At 48.8% G+C, this 22,749-nt stretch overlaps 1 protein-coding gene across 5 annotated transcripts in view; it reads right to left on the reverse strand.

Moving 5' to 3' along the window:
- Mprip (myosin phosphatase Rho interacting protein) overlaps positions 1-18,542 on the reverse strand; it is a 139,494-nt gene extending 120,952 nt beyond the window's left edge. For all 5 annotated transcript variants that reach the window (XM_076869206.1, XM_076869204.1, XM_076869208.1 and 2 more), the window contains exon 1: positions 18,372-18,542. In XM_076869206.1, coding sequence (XP_076725321.1) covers positions 18,372-18,494 — 123 coding nt within the window. In that variant the 5' untranslated portion in view covers positions 18,495-18,542. The remainder of the gene's footprint in view (positions 1-18,371) is intronic.
- Positions 18,543-22,749: the final 4,207 nt, after the last annotated feature.

Consider the following 22,749-nt stretch of genomic DNA (forward strand, 5'->3'; position numbering starts at 1 on the left):
TGTTTTTATTTTATTTAGAGACAGGGCCTCACTGAGTTGCTTAGCACCTCGATTTTGCTGAACTCTGAACTCCTGATCCTCCTGCCTCAGTCTCCCCAGCCACCAGGATTACAGATGTGCGCCACCACGCCCAGCAGGTTTGTTTTTTTATCATCTTTGCAATGTTACTATACAAATTACATTACTTTGTAATGTTACTATCCAGCTGCTCTTTACGGAGAGGAGAAGATGTCTGCCTGACGGCACATGCACAGCTTGTGATATAATCCAGGCAGAATGGCTTCAAACAGGAAGAGGAGATCCTGGTCATTCTTAGCAGAACAAGAGGCAGGGGGAGCTAGGGAATCTCTCTATTTCCGTCTCTGCCAACATCATCAAACAGCTCTGGATACTTAGTATAAAGATCCTGGCCTGGGACTAAGGAGGCCCAAGTTCAAGTCCTGGTACCCACTGTATGGCCCACAGCAAGACAGTATTTCTGGAGGCTGGGGCTGTAGCTCAGAGGTAGAGCATTTGCCTGGCACATGTGAGGTACTGGGTTGGATCCTCTGCACCATGCACACCTGTCATCCCAGAGGCTGGGGAAGCTAAGGAAGGAAGATCTCAAATTCAAAGCCAGTCTCAGCAAAAGATGCTAAGCAACTCATTGAGACCCTGTCTCTAAATAAAATACAATATAGGGCTGGGGATGTGGCTCAGTAGTTGAGTGCCCCTGAGTTCAATCCCAGGTACCAAAAATAAATAAATAAATGTATTGTGCCCATCTACAACTTAAAAAAATTTAACACAGTATTTCTGTGAATCTTGGTCTTATCATCTACAATAAGAGAAAAACACATGTATCCTTTCCAGACCACTTAAATACAAAATCACATCAAACACAGTCCCATCTCAGACACATTTTAAGTCAGTACACAATCAAGAATGCCTCAAGGCCAGAAGCATCTACCCTAGCGCATACGTAGCACCTAGCACACAGGTGGCACTGAAACCAAATTAGTGCTCTGGGAAGGGAGCCCCACAGCACAGGTAGCCAGGGAGAGCCTCTGAGCAGTATGCTGGTCAGGCCCAAAGGACCCCAGGGCTCCTGACTCTGAGAATGGGACAGGGCACACAAACCCCACACAGGCTCCTGCACAACAGACTCCACTCAGATTCCAAGCAGAGTGCTGGTCCCTAAGAAAGTTCTTCAAGGGAAAGCCTACTCCATACAGATGGGGCCAATATCTCAGTTCTGAGAGAACAGGGGCAAAAAAATGCTCAGAGTTAGGGCAGGGTGGGGTAGATAGTCACCAAAAGATGGATGAGCAAGTAGGGGATCTGTGAACTATAGCTGACATATCTTCCGTGGTCTTTTGAGTTTAGTTCTTTGTCTCCTCCCCGACCCCCGAAAAAGTTTCTATGAGGACACTGCCATACTTGTAGTAGCTAACAAGCTGTTTAATATTTTCTACACTTCGATTCCAAAAAGAGAAATGATGCCTGGGTGGCAACCGTCTGGCCAGCTCGTAAATCATGGGGGACTTCAAGGTCACCTGTCTTCCTAAGACATTTAGATGTAAGTCAGTAAGACAATGAGAGATGTGAGCAACAGCAAGGTCTGGGCTCAGCCTACCCTGCCAAGGTCTCACTGTGTCCTGTGGCCACCCAGATGACAATGGGAGGACCAGATGGCTCTAAACTCATGAACCCATGGAAGGATGATTCTTGGCAAAGCTGTAGGCCCAAAGGCCTCTCTCAGTGGGGTGAGCATACACTCAGAGGCAGTGCCCAGAGGGGCTTCTCCTGTAGCACTAATCTGCCAGGCCAGCACTGGCCAGTACTGCAGACCCCTTGAGAGACCACAGGCTTGTTCCCACAATGCTACATGGACCAACCCATGTACATGGAACTCCTATCTGAGCATGATTCACAAGGTCTTAAGCCCCAAAGAATATGCCCTGTGGCTTCATAGCCATGTAATTCTGGACCCAAACAGCACCATCAGCTCCTGCCAGCACAAGTTTCCAGAACCTACAAACCGCCTATGAAGGCAGTAGGGAAGGATGGGTCACTGTGGAGATGTTCAGAAGCATACTTCAGTCTCTACAAGTGATTCAACGTCATCAGAATACTGGGCCTGTGACCAGGAGGAAGCCCTGACTTCCAAGTGAGAAAGACCACTGCACACCAGCAGGCAGGACTCACCTCCACTTCAGTGGACAGGGGGACACTGCTAAAAGGCCCGTGGTTTCCTTCCTTGGTTGCCTCTAGGCTGCTCCTGCTTCCTTACACCGTGTTGTCCTGCCACTGTCCCAGCCACTTTATATTCATGTATTTTTAATCTTCACAATAAATCTATGAGGTATGTACCATCACTGCCTCCACTCATCATCCAAGGAAATCAAGGACAAAAGGGAACTACGAGGCCTGTCAAAGGCTACAGAGCTAGAGGTGGCAGAAGCAGAAAAGGAACAGAGGCCACCGGGCTCCACAGCCTGTCCCTCACCCACCAGACTACCTCTGATCTCTGCATGCCTCTCCCAAGGTGAAGGCTGGAAGATAAAGACTGGTACCTTCAGGGACCTGTACCCAAGTGAGACATCCTTGGGTGTGGGGTGGGGGGCGGGGTCTTGTCCTGACCAGCATAGCTCTCATCTTCCCTTGCAACTGGGGTCAAACCCTGGAGTTTTAGGCCAGGGTTCAGGGCTTTCATGGGCCCAATTTGCATCACCAGTGAGAGTACACAGAAGGAACCCTGCAGTCAGCCCTGTGGATGAGCCAACCAGACCTCCTCCCACAGTGGCAGCCTCCACCCAGCAAGCCTGGTTGTCCAGAAGTCCAGGAAGCTGACAGGAAACATGAGCTCTTCTTTGGAAGGAACTTTCCCCATTTGTATGAAGACATGAAGCCTAAGCGCCCGCTACCACCTGCACCCTGCTCCAGAGAGAATTAGACCAATGAGCTGTCTACCTCAGAGCAGGTCACATACCACACAAACTGGGATGCTCCAGGGAACGAAAAGGGCCTAGGATCTCTGGTGCCAGAACTCAGGAGAGTAGCTGTTCCCATCCCTGTCCCTGCAGGCTGCACGCAGGGTGCTCACCTCCCCAAAATACAGTTTGCCAACATGTGCCACTGGAGTCCAAGACAAAGCTCCTAGATACAAAGATCTTAAGGCCACTGAGCCAAAACAAAGGCATGTAAGATGGAGTACAGGGACATGAACTGGGCACCAGGAGCAAAGGGGGCATTTAGGAGACTTCTGTGGGAGTGAGCAAAGGACCACCCCAGAAATGAAGCTAAGGGACATGAGCCTGCAGAAAACTGACAAGGAGCCACGCCAGTATGCAGAGGATGATGGGCTCACTCCTTCAGGCAACACTGGGGTGGGGGTGGAGGAAGAAAGGGAACATCCCAAGAGGCTCACTCCCCCAGAGCTACCACAGAGCCCCATCCCTTCCACCAGGTCAGGAGCAGCAAGAGTGGAGGTAAAGACAGCTCCCTAGCCAGTCAGTAAGACAATGACTACCGCTCAGCACAGTTTTCTCCACACTGACCACTCAACACAGCTGAATTCAATCTGTGTGTGTGTGTGTCACATGAACTCACATATGGGGGGACAGGCCAACATCATGACCGTACACCGCATTCCTGGGAACCTGAAGTGATGGAAGTAGGATCAGTAGCTTTAGCTGCACATTAGTTACAAATGTCAAACAGAAAATGACAGGAGGACACGAAATAAAGGCATGTCAAATACAGATGTTCCTGAACTTATGATGAAGTGACACCCTGATAAATCCATCATAAACTGAAAATACTCTAAGCTGAAAATTCACTGAATACACCTGACCCACCAAACACCAGGGCTAGGCCTCGTCTGCCGTAAACATGCTCAGAACACTTTCATTAGCCCACAGATTTGGGCAAAATCACAGGCTACTTTATCATAAAGCACTGAAGAGCTCATGAATGTAATGAATACTGCACTGAATGTGAAAAACACCAACACCCACAAAGAATGTAAAGTTGAAAAATCATAGATCCAGTGGTCCCTAAAACCAGGGTCCTCCTATGACGATTTGGCAAAACATAAATATGAGCCCAAACCAAAAATGGGGTGGTAACTATTTGGGGTATTTTTATATATAACTTTCTGGAAATACATTTCAACTACAATTCACTCATCTGCAATTCAACAGTTTATAGTGCAAGCATCACCACAGGCGATTTTAGAAGTATTTCTATCACCACAAAAAGGAAATAAGTGCTCTTTAGTAATCACTTCCCAAACCTGCCATCTCTCCCACTTCAGTCCTGCTCTCTCTACAGATTTGCCTATTCTGGACAGTGCATTAAGTGGAGTCATATGACACATAGACTTCTGCAACTTCTGTCTTCAGCCCTTCCTGAGAGCCAGTACCTCACCTGCACTTCACTGATTCCCCAGGATCCCCTAAAAACAGGAAGAAAGAATGGGCCAGTGCAGAGCATGCCAGCCACCAGAAGAGACACCCATCCATTGTCACTGTGCTCCGTGTCCTGCACCCCTCTGCCAGCCCTATGCCCACTGGCCTGATGCCTCAATCAGGTCTCGATCCACACTGCACCCTCATCAGATCCATGCTGGCAGGGGCTGGGCTGTGCCAGGTGTGTGGGGTCTTCAGGAATACAGTCCACCCTGAGCCAGACCAGCAGTTCTCAAAGTGTAGGAGTCTCTGATGTCCTTTTGGGGATTCGTGAGCCAAAACTATTTTTATAAAAATGCTGAGGCACCACTGCCTTTTTCACTCTTACTGGTTCACAGCAGAGCCTGCCCAAAACCATACAACCTGATACTGCAAAAGGATGACTGCAGAGGGTAGGAGAATTCAGCTGCCTTTCATCAGATGGATGCGAAAGCAATTTCCAAAAAGGTAGAATAATGTGACTCTTCTTAGCCAACTGCTTTTAGTTTAGAAAAGTTATTTTTCAGAAAATCATGTTACTTATATAAACATGTAAACAGATTTGTTATTTTTAAATGAGCCATAGGTATCTTAAAATGTCTCCATTTAAATTTCTAATATAGTAAGTGCCAAGAGACATATTCACATAAACAAAACATATTCACATCAGCTTTGATGGCCTCAATAATCAAGCGTGTAAAGGGTCCAGAAGCCAAAGTCTGAGACGCACTGACCTACCCAATCACCCACCTAATAGCTACCCAGAGTTGCCTCTCTGACTGCGCTTGTCCGGTTCCTGCCAGCCCAAACACAAACTTGCTTTTATGACCACCTCCTGGTTTCTACTCAAAGTCCTTTCCACATGACAGCACTGCCTTAAAAGGCGACATCTTAAGCCAGACTTGCTTCCAGTAGCTGTGTTACCTACAGTCTAAGTGGAAATCAAACAGGCTCCCAGACAACAGGCAGACAGAACCACCTTCCTCCCCAGGATGCCAGCCTCAGCCTCTGCTTCTGCCTCTGCCGTGGGGAGAAGGCCCAATGGAGGCAGAGCCTGCTCCCACAGTCAGGGAGCGCCCCCTGGGTCCCCCTCCTATAGGGGACTGACACACTGCATGTTCAAAGCACCTCAGCTGTGCCACAGAGATCACTGTCCCATGGGAGGGTTACGAGACAGAAATGCAGGGGACCCTGTGGAACGTGCACCTGTCCCACTTCCCTGGAACTGCTCAACTGTCACTTGAAGGATAATGTGGGGCTCACTGGCCTGAGCCTCACCTGCCACCTCCAGTAACAGTTCAGGGGGACCTCTGAGGGAAAAGATGGCATCCCAGACACCATCAAAGGATGCTCTGACGGTACACATGCTATTTACCTTTTTTTGTATACATATTTCATTCTACTAGAACTATTAATGAAGGATTGAAGTCAATCAATGATTATGAGATTGTGAAGCCCCCCAGAGACTATGCTTCAGGGGTCACTGCAGGCTGTGGGGTGGGAGACAGAAATGGGGTGCCTCAGGCGGAGTCATTCCTCTTCCCGGTCTTCAACACAAAAGCTTCCACATATCATACATGAGAGTTTCATGTTTTGTTTCAAGAGATGAGGTGTGCTGCTGTCAAAGAAAGTCAGAAAACTGGTTAACACCATACTAACAGGACGCTAACGGTCTTTCCCTCCAGCCAACCCCAGGATCTTCTGGGGCCTGATATCAGGAACTGTGGGCCCCTCACCAGCAACTCTCAGGCCCCTTGTACTCAAGTGGACCCAAATCTCCCTAAGTTATCCTGCCTTTAAGGCCTACCCCCTTCAGCCCTTCTCCCAACAATACTTAAGGCTGAACTTATCTCTGCAGCTCAGTGGGTTTTCAGGCTAGTCAAAAAGAAAGAAGAGACCTGCACGTGTTTGAGCCAACCCTGCACACAGCACAGCCTCCTGTGCCAGCATCTTTAAGCTATACCAGTGCTTACAACCAAACTGGCCCTCAGACCCAGTTTCCCACCCCAGATGCACCAAGTAAGGAGCATCGGGCTTTACACAGCTTCCTGCAGGGCCCACCACCAGCTCCATCCTCCCACCCAAAGGGCTGCAGGCCAACTGCTGTGCTGATTCAACCAGAGCTCAATGGCAGAAATGCTGCAGACCAGTCTCTACCATTAGGAAAAGACCAGGTCTCTACCCAAAAGAGCTGAGAGATGTACAAACAAAAAAAAACCTGTACATGAGGGCTGGGGACGTAGCTCAGTTGGTACAGTGCTTGTCTTGAACCCACGAGTCCCGGAGTTTGATCCCTAGCACAAAAAAACAAAAACAAAAAAAAAAACAAACCACCTGTACATGAATGCACACAGCAGCTTCTTCCCATCTGCCAAAAGGTAGTAACAACCCAGATATCCAACAACTGAGAAATGGATAAACAAAATGTGGTACATCCACACAATAGAAAATATTCGGCCATAAAATTCTGACCTGTGCCACTAGGAGAATGAACCCCCAAAACATGTTGAGTATAAGAAGCCAGACCAAAGGTCACATATTGTATGACTCCATTTTAAGGAAATTTCCAGAATAGGTAAATCCAGAGATAGAAAACAGAGTCACAGCAGCTGAGGCCTGAGGAGAAGGAGAAGGGAATGACTTCATGATCATGAGTGTCCTTCTGGGGCACAGAAAATGTTTTCAGCTAGAGTGGGGTGGCTGTTTCACAACACTGCAAATGTACTAAAATGCAACCGAACTGTACACTTCAAAATGGCTGATTTTATGTCATATGAATTTCACCCCAAAGAACACAAACAAGAATAAAACCCGCAGCAGTTCTCAGCACCCTGAGTACCCAGAGGGCAGGCTGGAGGCTGCTGGCCATGCTCATCCTCTCCTCCACGCCTCTGCCCACACGAGGCCATGCAAGCCCTACCCCTGCCTGGGCTCCTCCCTGGACTCCAGCAGCTGGAGTGGGGGGCAGGGGGACATTTTAAAAAGCCTCTTCCCTGTTTGGTCTTGACAGCACGCCCATGACCGCGGGATTTTTGGAACATGACGCCATTCGTGGCAAAAGGAGGAATGCTGGAGAATGCGTGGGGACAAACTCATGGGGCAACAGCTTTACAGGGAAGAGTCATGCCCTGTTCCACAAAAAGCTGCCCTTCCCTCTAAGAAACAGGTAGGGCAGGAGAGTGGGATGAGGAAGGAAAGAGAGACAGGAAGTCTAAACAAGGACAGTCCAAATCACAGCCTCCAGCCCCACCCCTCCCAGCAGGTCAGCACTAGGCCAGAAGGCCTAGCCGACCCCTCTCAGTCTGTGGGACAGAGTAAAGAGGCCTCACCCAGCTCTCCCACTGAAGTGTACTGCCTCTCCCCACCCAGTCTGCTTATCTCTCTACCTACCAGGCTGCTGTGAATGTAAATGAGTTAACAGTGAACTGGCACAGAGTGATTTCTGTTAGCTATGAATAACACCACCAGTACAATAAATAATCCCAGAACATGCCAACTGCTCCTAGAGTTCAGTCCAGGAAAGCCTCCACCACAGGAGGCTGCAGGGCCATGAGCTGGCCAAGCCCTCCAGGAAGTCCAAGTCCTCACGGGCTTCCAGGCAGGAAGGCAGATGTGCAGCTGGGAAGCAGTAGGCTCTGTCTGCCCAGGTGACATCTATCTGTCTGTGAGAAAACCTTCCCAGGCTCTATAAAAGGGAGGCTTCTACTTGTTTGGACTGTCTTTAAGTTTCCTTGGCAGAGGCTCCATTCCCTCCAAGAACAGTGATTGGTAAAGGCTATGGGAAGATAGATCAGGAGATGGCTGGGCTTTGGGGCTTATGTTTGGTGGGCTGGGGGTAGACAGAAATAGAGGTCTGAGAGCCAACCCTCCCACAAAATCATGGTAGCAGGTCCCCTAACTGGGCACATTTTCTCAACTGTAGCTTCAGTTTGGAACTCAAGATCCCCAAAGTCCCTCTAACTTGAATATCTGATCCTCTGTTTAGCTCTAGGGACACCTGCCACTCCCTGCATGGCATGTGCCCCAGCTGGCCCAGGGCCTAGCCACAGTGGACTTTCAAGAGCAAATGTTAGGCCGACACACTGAGTGTGACCCAAGGGCAAGGCCCATATTCCCCAGAGAGGATCATGCTGTATGGTCAGTGCTTACAAAATGTACCCCATTTACTGGGCACCCACTCTGTGACCTAGTATTTACGAACTCAGCCTATGCATCCTAAAGTTCACAAGAATCTTGCCCACATCTTCCATAATCCTCACTGGCATCCAAAGAGGGGTGTTATCATAACTCCTAGTTCTCAGATGAGGGCATTAGTTATCTAATGTTCAATCAGCATGGAAAATGCTGGACGTGAACCAACAGTGAGTTGGAAGCCCCTGCTCCCCACTATTTCACTTCTCTTACCTGGCACACTGAAAGAAATGTAGGGCTATCAGAGTTCTAGGTCAGAGCACATCCCAAGCATAAGCCATACACGCACCTAGACCCTATGGGGCTCTGAAGCAGCCACACCTCTAGCGGCTCACCCAGTACTGACAATGAGATTCTGGGTGTGGGCCAAGGATCCCTGAAGATGAGGTCCCTTTCTCTGGCTCAGCTGCTCCCACTTCAGCTATGGGCAGGACCAGAAAGAGATAAGAAACTGCATGTGGAAAGTGCATCAGAGCCTCCTAGGTCTGTTAACCTGTGCTTCAGGCCAGGCACGGTGGCACACACCTGTAATCCCAGTGGTTTAGGAGGCTGAGGCAAGAAGATCACGAGTTCAAAGCCAGCCTCAGCAAAAATGAAGGGCTAAACAACTCAGTAAGTCCCTGTCTTTAAATATAATACAAAATAGATTTGGGGATGTGGCTCAGTGGTTGAGTACCCCCGAGTACAAACCTCAGTACCCCCCCGCCAAAAAAAAGTGTTTCAGAATTTGTGGGAGATCGAGGATGTGGCTATTTCCGGATTCTGAATTCCTCTCTCAGGGAAAAAAAAATAGTGCTTCCTGTTCAGGGCTACACCAAAGGTGTGGTCACTGCCACAGGCCAACAGCCTGTCTGGGGGACATGGGACTCTCTTTGGCTAAGAAGAGGTGAGGCCTGAGTAATAAACTGTGCACAGCCCTGTACCAACCCCACACAGACCCACACCCCAGAACTCAAGAATCCAAGTTAGGGCCAGGCCCTGTTCCTGATAGCAAAGGTTAGCCTTATCAGGTACACAGAGGCCAAACAGGACTTTGGAAAAACCCATGTTGGCCTTCCTATGACCTAGACAGGTCACTGAACCTCTCCAGTCTCAGCTGCTCCCTCTGCTAGGTAGAGACAATCCCTCACTTGCTTAATGGAGGGAACGGGTTGGGGCACAGCAGATTCTTTCTCCCAGGGCTAGGAACTAACAGCTGCAATTTATTCCATAATACACCAGCTCCCTACTACCAACCTGCCCCAGCCACACAAAAACAGTACTAAGTTTGTAAGTCAAAGTGGCCCTCCCAATGGCAGGGAAGCAAGCTCAGATATGTTGTGAAGACTGTTCTAAGAGTCTTGTGGAAGCAAGCTCTGTATCACAGCCCCATTATGGAGCAGCTTTGGTGATCCTGAGTGGGTCACGCAAACTCCCCAAAATTCAGTGACCCCTTCTCTGCCAGGGACCATGCTGTCACCAGCCCTCCTGGCTCCTAAGGCCTGTGTGAGATCATGGGATCCAACATTTGATTCAGTATGTGGAAGCTCAGAGGGATACCTCAGGCCCATTCCTGTGCAGACCGCCACTGCAACAGCTCTGACATCAGAAAAGGTCACTGTCCACTGCAACCTGCAACCCCCAAGCTGAGCCCCAGGAGAGGAAGGAGCTGGAAGGGTTCCAGGTTCCAGGCAAAAAACAGGCTAGAGGGGCTGGGGTTGTGGCTCAGCGGTAGAGTGCTGGCCTAGCACCTGTGAGGCCCTGGGTTCAATCCTCAGCACCACATAGAAATAAATAAAATAAAGATATATACTTCAGTTAAAAAACAACAACAACAACAACAACACACCAGGCTGTGGTTTCATGTGAACTAGGATGACCTTGACTGAGAAAACCAATGAGTGGTTTGGAAGATTCCAGTTCCAGTCTCCAGAGACAAAAAATGCCAGCAAGACAACCCGTCAGGCTCCCTCACCTCCAAAGAAAGGGATTATGCTATGGGAGTGGTGGAGAAGAACAGCGGTAGCTCCATCCCAAGGCAGCTGCGGAAAATGCTGAAACTGGAACAAGCACAAAACCTGGGGCAGAGTTTTCAAACCTGCCCCACTAACACCCCCCACACACACACACACAACCCAAGTCCCCTGGGAAGAGGCAGAGTTCCAGGCTTCACCCATCACCCAGAGTCCTGTTGTTTTTCCAGTGTCATACATAGGATTTCTGAACCAGTAAAAGGCTCCAAAGTTAATGAAAGCCTGAAAGCCACTGAACTGGTCCAACTGTGTCATTCAGATGGGAAAAGATAGCCTGGAGAACAAGTTTCCCAGGATAAAAGAAAAGTCTGTTTTCTTAGGTCGAAAGCTTCCAAATTAGCATCCAATGCTCCAGCACCTGGCCCTGCTCCACCGCACAGAGCAAGGGGTATGGACAGCAGGATGTGCTCCCCTCTGCCTGGCTGCAGGGCTCTCTCCTTCTTCAAGACTAAATGGCAGATGGGGAACAGTTCAAAGACAAACACTGAAATCAAACTTCTTGATTTCAGCTACCCAGCATGAGGGTCCTAATAGTCACAAGATGGCCCAAACTAAGGCTCCTCCCCACAGAAGATACTAGCACACTCTCAGTATAAATTGCCAAGAGCAGAGATGCTCAGGAACTCCAGAGTTCCAAGGGCACACCATGTCCTGCCTATGATCAGAAAGTGGGCACCTAAGTCACGTTCCTGGGTCACCCTGCACTGTACTCTGAGAATCCAGGTCTTGGGACTGCCGTCTTCTGTGTGTCAAGGAAAATGACTCAGAGGAAAAGGTCAAGTAAAAGGCTAATAACACTAGGAGGCAACCATCAACACTGGAGGGACACAGAAGAGCTAAGAGCCATGGAAGACTGCTGTCACATGGCCGGGAATGCAGGGTTTGAGAGGGAGCCACAGAAGACTACTACACTAGCAGCCTGTCCCCCAAACTCACCCCCACAGGGTGGTCCTGGGGACAGTCCCACTGGTTTCTGGTTAGAAAGCTCCTGTTTTGCCCTCAAACCATGGCCCTCAACAGGGTAGGGCTCATAGCCCAAAGAGAATTTCCAAACACATCAAAAGGAGTCACCAAAGAAGATGCCACATTCACAGAAAAAAAAAACTCAAAAAAGTTGGCAAAATGGGGGTTGGGGACGGGTAACAAACAGAAGTGATAGGTCCAAGAGAACCAGCACCTCAGTAACCCTCCAACCCTAGGCCATCTGCAGGACACCACCACAGAGGAAGCCGGAGAAAGGAAGAAGCAACTGGCACAGCCTTCCCAGCAATGGGTCAGAACTGCAGGCCTAGGCCACATGTGGCTGCTGGCAACAGGGAAGGTGGCTGGTCTCATCTGAACTGTGCCCTAAGGCAAAACACAGCTTTTTATGTGTTAAAATGACACTATTTTGGATATACGAGGTCAAATAAAATATAATTAAAAATCAATTTCACCTGTTTCTTTCTATTTTTTAACAAGGCAACTACAAAGTTTTAAATTATATTTGTGACTTCCACTTTAGTTCTATTGGACAGGACTGGTGTAAGCCAGGGGTTGGCAAGCAACACCCATATGCCAAATCTAGCCCGCCATCTGCTTTTTAAGGCTCAAAACCAAGAATAGCTTTTATATTTTTAAATGGTTGTGTAAGTACCTACATAAATGCTTCAACTTTGCCTGCTGGCCTGCAAAACCTTAAGTATTTACTACCTGGCCCTTTAAGGAAAAAATTCTAATCCCTAGTCTAGATTCCAGAAACACTAAGATATTCTCTTCAGGTAAAACAAGGAACAGAAGACAGATTGGGGGGTGGCGGGTGTGGAGTGATTTTTGCACATTTTTTTTAATTGAAATAAAATTCACAGAACATAAAATTAACAATTTTAAATGAACTATTCAGTGGCATTTAGTATATTTCATATTGTTGTGCAACCAGTGCTTCCATCTAGTTCCAAACCATTTCATCACCCTCAAAACAGAACCCCAATCCCATTAGCAGTCACTCCTCACGGCCCTTCCCTCAGCCTCTGGCAACCACTAATCTGCTTTCAGTTTCTATGGACTTACCTATTCTGGACATTTCTTTTAGACGGAATCATACACTATATGCCCTTTTATGTGTGGTCCTTTTACTTGGCATAATGTTCTCTAGGTTCATCCGTTTGGTGGCATGTCTTAGTACTTTGTGACTTTTTAGAACAAGTGACATTTCATTGTACAAATACTCAAATTGTCCACTCATCCATTTGTTGATGGACATTTAGATTGTTGCCACCTTTTGGCTACTTTGAATAGTGCTCTCAGGAACATTCCTATATAAGTACTGATATGAACATACATGGTTTTAATTCTTCTGAGCATGTATCTCAGAGTGGGATTGCTAGCTTCACGATGATTCCGTTTCACTTCTTGAGGAGCTGCAGAACAACGGGCTGCACCATCTTACTCCTACCAGCAATTCACAAGGGTTCCAATTTCTTCCTATCATCACCAATACTTGGTAAATTCTGTTTTTAGAATTCTAGCTATCCTAATGGTATCTCACTGTGGTCTTGATTGCACTTTCTTGATGACAGTGAACATCTTTTCATGTGCTTGTTGGCCATTTGTAATGGGATTTTGTGTGTCTGAGATTTTGACATATCCCTGCCAAACAATGCGCCAACCCACACATAAATTATACTTCTTCTAGAAAGTGTGGGCATGATATATTGAAATAAATGCCAGGTCAGATAAAAAAGTTTTGTGCCCTGGAACTTCTAAGACTATCACAGGAGTAAAGGTACCCCTGAAGAAATGTCCCACTGAGACTTTGTCCTAGCCCACCCATCTATGTCAAGGATCCCGGCAGCCATGGCAGTATCAAACCAGGAAGACTGAGAGTCATGGGAAAGATCAAGCCCACTTTCATTACCAGATGGGGAAACTGAGGCCTCAAGAAGGAAAAGACCCAGCCACGCCCCATGATGAAACAAGGAAAGGCAGGGGTCAGGAATGCAATCCAAATGCAACGGCTCCTCCCACAGTAAGAGGATGAGACGCCCCATCAGGTCCACACCCACTGTGGACCCAGGAGACCCACACCCAGGCTGGAGGCTGAGGACCTTGTACTCCAAACCTGCTTCTGCCACTAACCACCAACAATCTCTGATCCACCTCCCAGCTGACCCCGCCCTCCCTCTCTTCTGTGGGCCCATCATATGGGGATTCCCATAGCTTGCTGCCCCCACCCCCAATGGTCACACTCACTCCTAGGACTTCAGCAACCACCTTCACATAGCCAAACCTGGCCCCCACCCTCACCAAAGCCCTAACCATCATCTCCTACTTTTTGAGTGGGTCACTCCACTAAGTACTCTAATAGGCATTCACCACCACAAGGTCAGATATACCAGAGTAGTTGTGGCCCCTTCCCCATCCCCCACATCTACTCTAAATCTGTTATCCTCAATATTGTGTTGAAGGCGCTCCTACACACCCCTTTCCTCAATCCCACCTGTACTCCACCACAACACCTCATCCCCAACGTCACCCCTTCCCATCACTGGTCTGGAGAATCAAGACCTTATCCCCAAGGTCACCACCTCCCAGCACTGGTCTGGAGAATATATAGCAATCCGCCTGGACTACTTTCAGGGCTCCACTACTTCTGCCTCTAGCCACAGTGACTTTCCTGAAGAGCAAATCTGACAAATTTTAAAAGTGTAAAAATAACTATAAAATAACTAAGAAAATATTAGTGACTATTTAATAAACCTTGGCAAGAAGGCCTTCCTATTAAAACTGTAAGCTTTTAATAAGGCCTTTCTTATTAAAACTGTAAGCTATAAAGGATAACAGAGATTTAACTGCGTTCATTGTATCTTACTTTATACTTTGAAGCTGAGGACTGAACCCAAGGCCTTGCACATGCCCAAGCACATACCCTTATCACTGAGCTACATTCCCAGTTTCATAAGAAAAACAACCACGTATAAAGAGACAAATGACACTCGGAAAAAAATATTTGCCATATATAACAGCAAATTTCTATCTAGAGGAGGGTGGGCAACCATGGCTCACAGGCATAATTCTGCCAGCTGCCTGTTTTTTTTGTAAATAAAGTTTTATTGAAACACAATCATACTCATTAGTTTATATATTGTCTACAGCTCATTCTGTACCATGATCACAAAGTTGCCACAGAGATCATAAAGGTTAATATATTAGTATCTGGCCTTTTACAAAAAAAGTCCACAGACCCCAGTGACCTAAAGCATACACAAATCAATGGGGGACAGAAGGAAAACGAAATCACTGGAAAAATGGACAAACAAGCAAGTAATCCACAAGAGGAACAAAAACACTCAAATATTATAAGGAGAGGCTTAACCTCATGTAATTTGGGAAATTATTAAGGAATTAAATCATTTGATAATATCCAACCCTGGAAATGTTATGACATAGCCTTTTTTGGAAGGCAATTTGGTGGTATCTGTAAAAAAAAAAAAAAAAAAAAAAAAAATTTAACGCACTGGATGTCAACCCAGCCGTTCTATTTTTAGGCATCTGCCCCCAGAGAAATACTTGCATTTGCGCACGCACCCACACATGCCCAAAAGCATTTATAACACTGTATGCTGAAACATTCACTATTTATAACAGCAAAACTCATCAGTAACCTTGATGTCCATCAATCAGGGAATGGGTTAAATCACAGCACATCCTTAATGGTCCAACAGGCAAAACAATATTGATATATTTATATGTAACACCATGAAAAGAGCTCTGAGATATTCCTAAACAGGAAAAGAAATTGCAAATACAGGAACACAATTCAGGTTTAAAAGCATATCTGTGTTCATATGTACACAGAGAAATGCACAGGAGGGCGGAGGGACTGCAGGACAGGATGACAAGTAATAACTAACTGTGGCTTAGTACCTAACCCAGACCACTCTGAATTCCAGTGATGAGAAGAAGGCAAGGAACTCCTCTGTCCCAAATCTACACTGGCAAGGCACCTTCTGCAACATAATCATCCTTGATATTAGTGCCCTCAAGATGTGCTCATGGGATGGCCACTGTAGACCCTGAACAGCGGTAGGAGAAAGAACAACGACTTAAGGATCCTGGCTCTCTCCCTACACTAGGCAAGTTGTTTCTCTTCTCCAGGTTTCAGTCTTCTCACCGGCAAAGAGAAGGTGGTAAGATTAGCTGATCTCCAGGTCCCTTCCAGGTCTGATGCCAGAATACAGGCCCTGGAAGAGCTCTTGTACCTCTCTAGGGGAAAACCAACCAACCAACAAACAAAACCCACAGCTGAGGAAACACAGCTCAAATCAGGATGTTCTGAGGAATGTCTACCCTGAGAAGATGACATCCCAAGAGCAAAAGCCGTCCCTCCTCCCTGGGCTGAGTGGCCAGGCCTATTAAAGAGGGGGGTGGCCTCCTTGGTTGCTGATGTATCTTCCAGCTTGGACTGTCTAAAATAAGCCCGGGGCAGGGAGGGCAAAAGGAAGCAGGGGCTTGGGAGAGACCAACGGGAACTGACTGGCTAAGGTTTTCTAATGGAGCCATAAGGATGAGAGAGAGCAAGAGGCTGGGGGAGGGCCGGATGCACAGAGCAGCAGTGAAGCTATTGGCAACAGCCCCGGGTTTCCCTCCTCTCTTTTCAAGAGCAGTTTCTTCCTGAAAGATCCCAGGAGGTAGAAGGCTGGGCTAATCTCTCCCAGCACAAATAACCCCACTCATTATTTCAGGAACTATCATTCCAGTTGTGCCCTGGAGGTCTCAAAATCCACAATTCAACTTTGAATACACTGAAAGAGTACAGTACTTCAAATTTTCCTCTACCCTTGAATCCAATTAATAATCAACAGATTTTTTTTAAAAATTTTTTAACAACTTCTACTCAAGCATGCAAATTCCACTCTAGTGTATCTAAGCTCAAGAATTTAAAAAAACAACAACAGCAAAAAAAAAAAAAAAACAGCCACCTATGGTATAAACACCTAATTTATCAATTCGGGCAGGTGCTTAGAATAACCAGGCAACTTTCAAGTCTCTCTCAAACAGCCCAAAACTTCTTAAAGTTGGCTCTTCTATGAACAGTTTTTTGTTTGTTTGTTTGTTAAATTGTTAGAGGGGGAAAAAAGTTGAATTAAATATCATTCCTTGCTTTTCACAACAGTTCCATGAGGGAAGTAAGCCACTGACCAACTTACAGATAAGGAAATTAAAATAATACAGAGCTAAAAGAACTTGTTCAAGGTCACACCACTGAAAGTGACAGCCAAGACTGGAAATAAAGTCTCCCCCCCTCCTCTTCACCATAGGAATTGCTTCCCAGAAAGAAAAAAAAAAAAAAAAAGCATCAGAATGAAAAGAGGAAATCAAGTTTTTCCTCTCTTAAAAGTCCACCCCCCTACCCTCCAGAACACCTTGGGAGCACTGCACTTCCCAGGATGACCTGCCGCTAAGGCCCTGAGTTTGGGTAAAGCTTCTTGGCCTTTCGGCTGGTGGAAACCTGACCTCAGAGAAAGCCACCGCATCCAGGGCCATAACCCCTGCCCCTACCACCCTGCTCCTGTCTGCCCTGTAAACAAGTCAAACCCTGCTTGCACTTAAGTGGCATCAAAAACAGGCCAGAGCACTTCAAAGCCATGTTTTCTGTCTAAGGGGGTTCTTTTGCAAAAGGAGTGGCTACAACTAGGTCACACTGGACTGGAATGTGAAGAGAGCTCCCCTGGCCTCATTCAGGGAGTTGAGAGAAAGCTCTGAAGAGGACGGAGACTAGGGGTGAGAGGGTGAGCAAGGGTGCACAGGTCCAAACCAAGGAGGGGCAAACAAGGCCTGGAATCCACCCATGCAGGGGTTCCCGAGGGTTCGCAAGGGACCGCAGTCCTTAAACCAACGCTGAGTTTTTGGTGTCTTGACTCTGATGCAAGTTTGGGAGCTACTGAACGAGTCCAAAGCCTTCAAATGACAGATAAGCCTGGAGGAGTTGAACCACATCTTAGCTGGAACCCCTAGGTCTTCTCATTCCCAGTCCTTGACCAAGAACTGGAAAGGCTATGGGGGGGGGGGGGGAGAGCAGGCCCTTGCTCTCCCTTCAACAACAACAACAACAACATGCCCTTTCAGTGGAAGTTCAAAAGCAAGAGCCTCCTCCCCAGACTTGGAGACCCTCCGCCTCTCTTCTGTCCCTGAGGGTGACAAGGACTTAGGTCAGGATGGGTCCCACAAGGCAGAAGGCCATGCATGCAGGGTGCACCCAGACAAGCCAATCCCTGGACAGTCTGGAGTTCCCAATACAAGAGTCTGTGGGTGCAGGGTGGAAAAGGGAGTGGGGGGTTGCGGGGGCGGGGGTCCCTGCCAAACATCAAGCAATTCCCAAGGCGCTTTGTTCCTACGAGGAGAAAACAGGCATTTTTGAGTCACCCAAAAAAAAAAAAAAAAAAAAAAAAAGCATGAATCACACGGCAGGGTTGTGGGAACGGGAAAGGATGTTATTTTTCGGCATACTTGAGGATTTTCCCTTTGTCCTGACTCTATCCGTCCTCCTCCCACCCCCCAGCCGCAGCCCCAGCCCCCAGCACTCACGCACACATTTTTCTTTTTTTTCCTTGCTCCATTTTTATTTTCCCCCACGGCCTTCTAAAGGCGCCCCCGGCCCTGGCCCACCTCAGAGGCGCGCGACGCGGGTCTCCCGGGTCCAGGACCCCAGGGTCGCCCGGCCGCCCCCATCCCCCCCCCCGCCGCCGCCGCCGCTCACCTGCGTCAGGTCTTCGTCGTTGAGCAGATGCGACTCTCGGGGCTTGAAGCAATTCTGACATTTGCTCTTGTTGAAGATGTTGGCCTGGAATTTCCTGCACGGATTCTCCTTGGCCGCCGACATGGTCGTCGCAGCGGCGGCAGCGGCAGCAGCGGCGGCGGCGGCGGCGGCGGCGGCGCCGCAGGCCCGGCCCGCGCGCTCCCGGCGGGGTCGGGGCTCAGCGCAGCCGCCGCCGCATCCCCGGCCGGCCGCCGCCGCCGCAGGCCCGGCCCTGCCTCTCCCGCGGCCCGGCTCGCCACACGCCGAGGCTGCCGCGCCGCCGCCGCCGCCGACGGGCCTCACAGCGCGCGCGCCGCGCCGCGCCCGCCCGCACTGCCGCCGCCCGGCCGCCTCGGGCCCATGGACGCAGCCCCCTGACTCCCGCCGCCGCGGCCGCCTCTCAGGCGCCGGTCACCCCCGGCCCCCGCTGGTCACCTCCGCTGCCGCTGCTTTGGGCGCCCGCGGCCGCTGCAAACGGGAGCGGAGCGCCTCGCGCACTCCGGGCGGGGCGGGCGGGCGGGCGGGCGGACGGGCGGCGCGGGCGGGCGCCGGGCGCGCGGGGCGGGGCCCGCACCGAAGTGATCGGCAACCCCGCTAGCCAATAGCGGCCGTGCGCTCCCGCTAACAAAGAAACCCCTGGGCCAATAGCAGTCGGGGGGCAGGGCCAAGAGCGACCGAGCGCAAGGTAACTTGTGCAGCCGAGGAGGAAGGTGGGGGCGCCGGCCTGGGACGTTCAGGTTTGGTGGACTGGCGCCGAGGCCAGCGGGCCTGACAGCTGCAGGGGCGGGGGAGAGGGGGGGCGGGGGGGGGGAGCCAGAGGGGCGGGGAGGGGGGAGCTGAAGGCGGGGCCGACCTCTGGCTGGCTCTCTGCAAACCCCCCTCAGTTCCAGTCCAGCCCTTCTCTCGGCGTGTGCAACCGGACCGAGCGGATTCGTTGAGCACCTAGGAAACGTCGTGTGGTCCTAGTTTGCATCATTCATCAGGAGTGGATACTGGTTTCCAAGTACTCCCAAGGCTTTGGCTCTTTCAAGTTTCACCACCTCTCCTTGATCGCTCCCATTTTGCAGATGAGAAAAACTGAGACGCGGGGAGCAGTTAAGTCTTGGGGAGGTAATGTTTCCAGGGATGACTAAGAGGCGATGTCAGCCAGCCTCCCAGAGCTGTTAGTTCTATTATGGGAGATGAGTGAACGCTGACTCTCTGCCAGGTCCTGAGCTAGGCATTCTTTTCTTGGTGATGGGTTGGAGGAAATGAAGGGTCAGACGCACCGAGTAATTTTGTGCAGGGTCATTCTGCTAGGGAATGCGGGGGGGGGGGGGGGCGATCTGTCACTCCAGGCCCTCCACGGTCCAGTCTCTTGGCCAAGAGAACCTGGAGACTCGCTTGTGAAAGGCACAGGCAGAAGGGTGTGTAGGATTCAGAGGGAAGGGGGAAATGTACCCTGTAGGAGAATGAGATTGGCTTCCAGGAGCATCAGGGTGGATTGAAGCAGATAGTGAGAGGCTCCCTGGGGCCGGTGGTGGAGACAGGGAAAGAAGGAGCAAAAAAAAAAAAAAGAAGAAGTCTAAAGGATTTGAGGAATGGCGGATCACCCAGGGCTTTGAATTCCAGGCTCTGGCGTGTAAATGTCAGCCTGCTGGCAGAAGGGAGTCATCCTGAGTTTTTAAACTGGGTGAGCTAACTCGGTCTACACAGGGGAGGTGACATTGGAGCATGTGGCGGCAGCAGCGACAGCAGCTGTTGCTTAGGAGATGGGAAGGCTGCAGGAAAAGAAGTAGCAAGTACTTCCAGAGCTGTGTACTTTTCCACTGATCCTCTGGTGACTATCCCAGGGAGGTGGATTTTCACTTTGAGTAAGAAATGCTTTTCTACAAAGGGGATGGGAGAAAGGCAGATCAAAGTCCTCCGGCAGCCCAAGGGGGAATCGCCCGACTCCACCCCTCAGCTCCAAGGTAGCATTGGGCAAGTCCTTTACCCCTGCCTTGTCCCTCGGTGACCACATGTACAAAATTGACATGATTGTATGATGTTGCAAGCATGAAGTATATAATGCTTGTAAAATATTTCACAGGATGTGGGAAAAAAGAACATTAATTGAATCTAGGCAAAGGGTGTTTATTTTCCTATTCTTGCAACTTCTGTTGGTTTTATTTATTTATTTTTGCAAAATACAAGAGACGAGGAAAATGGGTAAAGAAGACCTACGATTCTTGCCTTCCCAGAATACTAAGAAAGTGATACCAAGTGTGGCCTCTGGGGAGGGGAGCTGGGTGGTTGGGAGGTGACCTACTTTTAATTTTCATTGTAAGCCCTTTTGTTCCCTTTCGGATTTGGTATTATGGGCAAGTACAACTTCTTTTAAAATAAAAATTTTAAAGTCCGATCCTTGCCTCAGGGCCAACACAGAAGCCACCCTACTGAGAAAAATGCTTGGCGTGTTCAGGTCAATGGACCCACATCCAGTGCCCAAGGGCTAGGGGCTGGGGGTCTGCAGCTAGGGATATTCAAAAAGAAAAAAAAAGAGTTTGATTCAGGAATCCAGAGACTGCCTTCCTGGAAGGAGCTCACTTTCAAGTAATGTAGAGATTTGAAAATAAGAGGCAAACAGATTGCATTCCATGTAGAGAGTTGTGGGGGGGGGGCCAAGACCTTGGGGTACCCGGCACCATAGGTAGCTTCAGGGAAGGCTCCACACAGTTCATCTCCACACCGTTTGTCACTAGAGCTACCCGGGGAGTGGAGACTACCAGGGCCAGCTGGGCCACATAGCTAGACCCTATCTCAAAAACAAATAAACAAACAGAAAAACTAGACTAGTCTCCAAGGCACCAAAAGGATGGGGCTGGCTCTCCAATTCCTGGGCCTAGTTCAATGCCTGGTACACAATCAACACCCCGTGGTAAGCAAATGGATAAAAAAAAAAAAAAACCATACATTTCCACTTTGGATTGAAGTATCTCCCTGATCAGATTACAAAATCTCATGCACAGGGTCTGGATCCTGTAGCCTTGGGTTCCCTTTCTAGGGACCTAGAACAGTACTTTGCACCAGCTTTGCTACCCAACGTTAATATTCATTAGTATTCTGTACATCTCATTATAATATGTTTCTCCAAAAAGCAAATAGACAAGCGAAAAAGAAAAAGCGTCTCAGGTAAGTATTGCTCTGTGGTCATCCCATGAGGGAACAGAATTTACATACACACACACACATGGAAGGAACCGCTATTTTGGTCTCATCACCATAGATTAGTCTTGTCTGTCCTTGAATCTACCCTGCGTCTGGCTTTTCTCACTCAACAGTGCATCTGTGAAATTCATCCATCCACGCTGACTCTGCAGGTATTGGCAGATCATCCTTTCTCATTGCTGCCCTTAATCCCATCGTGTGGATGTGCTACAGTGTATCTATGCTCTTGGGAATGGTCACTGGGGATGTTTCCAGTTGGGGGGTCACCCCTGCAATACCATTCTTCACACCTGAGAGATGAGCTGTCTTCTCATATCTTCTCTGCTAGTAAATGATCATAAGATTCACTGGGAAGAACATGTTAATACTTCAGATTACCAGGGCCTTCTTTTTTTTTGGTACCAGGGATTGAACCCAGGGGGTACCACTAAGCCACATCTCTATTCCTTTTTATTCATTTATTTATTTATTTATTTATTTAGAGACAATTTCTTGCTAAGTTGCTTACGGCCTCACTAAGTTGCTGAGGCTGGCTTTGAACTCTCGGGCCTCCTGCCTCAGCCTCTGAACCACTGAGATTACAGATGTGTGCCACTGCGCCAGGCCATTTCTTATGTTTAGGTCAAGTTTTGGATACAGAGGACGGAACTATGGTTCTCAAGTCCTGGGGACAGGCGTTAAGAATTTCCTACTCCAAGGTGTTCACCACTGATAGTACGTTAATAGGCCCTCAGGAAATTTTAAAACACACATTTATTCTTGCACACACACACTTACTCGTGCACGCACACATGGCAGGTAGACCAAGAGTCACCCTAGTAGTCACTGCCCTAGGAAACCACCCTCGCCCCTACCAAGCATGGTGGCTAAACCCCTGTTTTATTGTCTTTTATGCTTCTGTGACGTGAAGTTCTGCTGTTCTTACCTTGGGGTCCCTCAGGCAAGTTCCATGGGAAGATAGCTGGGGCCGGATCATCTTGAGGCCGGTAGCTGACTGGGCCCTGCCCTTTCTGCACAATCTCAAAAGAGTCTCTCCTTCCCTGTGGACTCCCCTTCTGCTCTACGCATCTCAAGGGGTCCCCAAAAGGGTTCCAGGAAGCAGAAGCCACCAGTCCTTTTAAAGGCAAGGTCTGAGACTCCACCACATTCC

The sequence above is a fragment of the Callospermophilus lateralis genome, chromosome 11 (assembly GCF_048772815.1).
Source record: "Callospermophilus lateralis isolate mCalLat2 chromosome 11, mCalLat2.hap1, whole genome shotgun sequence".
Lineage (NCBI taxonomy): Eukaryota > Metazoa > Chordata > Mammalia > Rodentia > Sciuridae > Callospermophilus > Callospermophilus lateralis.